The 1,942-nt window shown below is 42.8% G+C and overlaps 1 protein-coding gene across 1 annotated transcript in view; it reads left to right on the top strand.

The window, feature by feature from the left end:
* Positions 1-1,942, top strand: part of LOC119270170 (ubiquitin-conjugating enzyme E2 27-like) — a 5,047-nt gene that overhangs the window by 948 nt on the left and 2,157 nt on the right. The window contains exons 2-3 of the mRNA XM_037552141.1: positions 433-481; positions 909-1,068. Coding sequence (XP_037408038.1) covers positions 433-481; positions 909-1,068 — 209 coding nt within the window. The remainder of the gene's footprint in view (positions 1-432; positions 482-908; positions 1,069-1,942) is intronic.

The raw sequence follows: 1,942 nt of genomic DNA, 5'->3' as shown, positions 1-1,942 counted from the left end.
ACAGGTGGGGCCCGGGCCCGGGCCCGCCCGTCATTGAGACAATGGGTGGCAAATTGTGGAAGGGGGAAGTAAGGGGTGGCAAATCATCAAATCGCCCCACTATAAGCTACTCCCTCCGTTCTAAAATAGATGACTCAACTTTGTACTAACTTTGTACAAAGTTGAGCCATCTACTCCCTTCGTTCCTAAATACTTGTCTTTCTAGGCATTTCAACAAGTGACTACATACGGAGCAAAATGAGTGAATCTACACTCTAAAATATGTCTACATACATCCGTATGTAGTAGCCATTTGAAATGTCTAGAAAGACAAATATTTAGGAACGGAGGGAGTATTTCGGAACGGAGGGAGTAATAACCAGCAGCCAAAGCAGGAGCTGTGGAAAATGCTGCTATTGTCTAACTGACTGCCCTGTGGTCTTTGATTGGCAGGTGGCTACCCCTTTGAGCCTCCTAAGATGCAGTTCATCACCAAAGTATGGTACGCAAGCTATCCTTCTCCCTGTGATTTGTTTGTATTCCCCTCCTTTTGTATGCCTTGGTGAAGGAGGATCTGAATGTTCCTTGTCTGTATGAATGCATTACTCTGAGCCAACAATTGCAAATATTTGATATGGTTTTCCAAGTTCTTATATTTGTTGCTGTTTAACCAAATATGGTCATTACCAGTAGGACATTGTTAATCAAATTAATGCAACAAGCAGAAAATCTGCTGTTTCAATGTTGGCATAGTCTTAAGGTATTGTTATGAATTTACTCTTCAAATGGGGGCGAGTCTCCCAATCTTCAAATATATGTGATATCTATCCAATGTTCTTGTATTTGCAATGAGTCAACTGCTGCTTCCTGACTGGCAAGTACAAGTCACTCTATCTACAACTCTGATTTGTGCTCAACCTATGTTGAAGGCACCCGAATATTAGCAGCCAAAATGGAGCAATTTGCTTGGACATACTGAAAGATCAGTGGAGCCCAGCCCTTACCTTGAAGACAGCATTGCTATCCCTTCAAGCTCTTCTTTCTGCTCCTGCCCCTGATGATCCTCAGGATGCTGTTGTTGCACAACAGGTCTAACTCAATCTTTACTTTTTATAGTTCCATGTTTTTAACACACAACTTATGCCCGGGGGCTACTGTGCATTGGAGAGAAAACAAACTGAGATTTTCTATTCCTCGGGCGATCTTCTAACCATTGAGTCATTGACTCAGGCATTTCTTTCTCCAGGAGTTCAGTTGTGTTCTTGTTATTGTTCCTATGTTTTGCCTGGGCTACTGAGCATTTAACACCCCTATTCCTGTGGCAATTTTGGTTGTCCGTACATGTCAATCAATACACAGCCGTGGTCACCATTGTGGTTGGGTTTTAAGGTTTATGGGCATTTAATACCGGCTATGCTGCGTGCTCTATGTATACTTGGTGCTAGATGACACGGTATGGTGTACGGTAGTTCTGGTTAGTTAGCAATCTTTTCAGCACTCAGCGCTTTCTACTCTGTGTATGTCATGTAATTGATAGTACACTTAAAGTTTAGAATATGTCTTCCAATCAGCTCTTCAGTAAGATGCAATGTTTTACCAGATTGTTTACTAACCTAACCAGGTCGGTAATGCCATCCAGTGCTAATAAAAGAATTCCACATGGTGTCCTTAGCGAGTAAAAGTTAAGATTGGTTGGGCATATAAGCAACAAACTCAGCTGGGTGCTTTATTTTTTAGTGTACCGTGTTTGCTGGATGAGAGAAGTCCACATTACAACCCTGAACTCGGTTTAAGAATCAACCCTAAATTACAAAACTGGTCGAAACACACCCTGAACTAACGACCAGGTTCAGGAATCAACCCTGCACTCGGTTTTGACCACACCTGAGGCGGTTTTGACCGAGTTGACTGTTGACTTGGCAGTGCCATGTCAGCAAGTAGGGCGGCACTCTCTCTCTCTCTC

The sequence above is a fragment of the Triticum dicoccoides genome, chromosome 3A (assembly GCF_002162155.2).
Source record: "Triticum dicoccoides isolate Atlit2015 ecotype Zavitan chromosome 3A, WEW_v2.0, whole genome shotgun sequence".
Lineage (NCBI taxonomy): Eukaryota > Viridiplantae > Streptophyta > Magnoliopsida > Poales > Poaceae > Triticum > Triticum dicoccoides.
The sequence above is the reverse complement of the archived record's forward strand: the minus strand, read 5'-3'. Positions and strand labels throughout refer to the sequence as shown.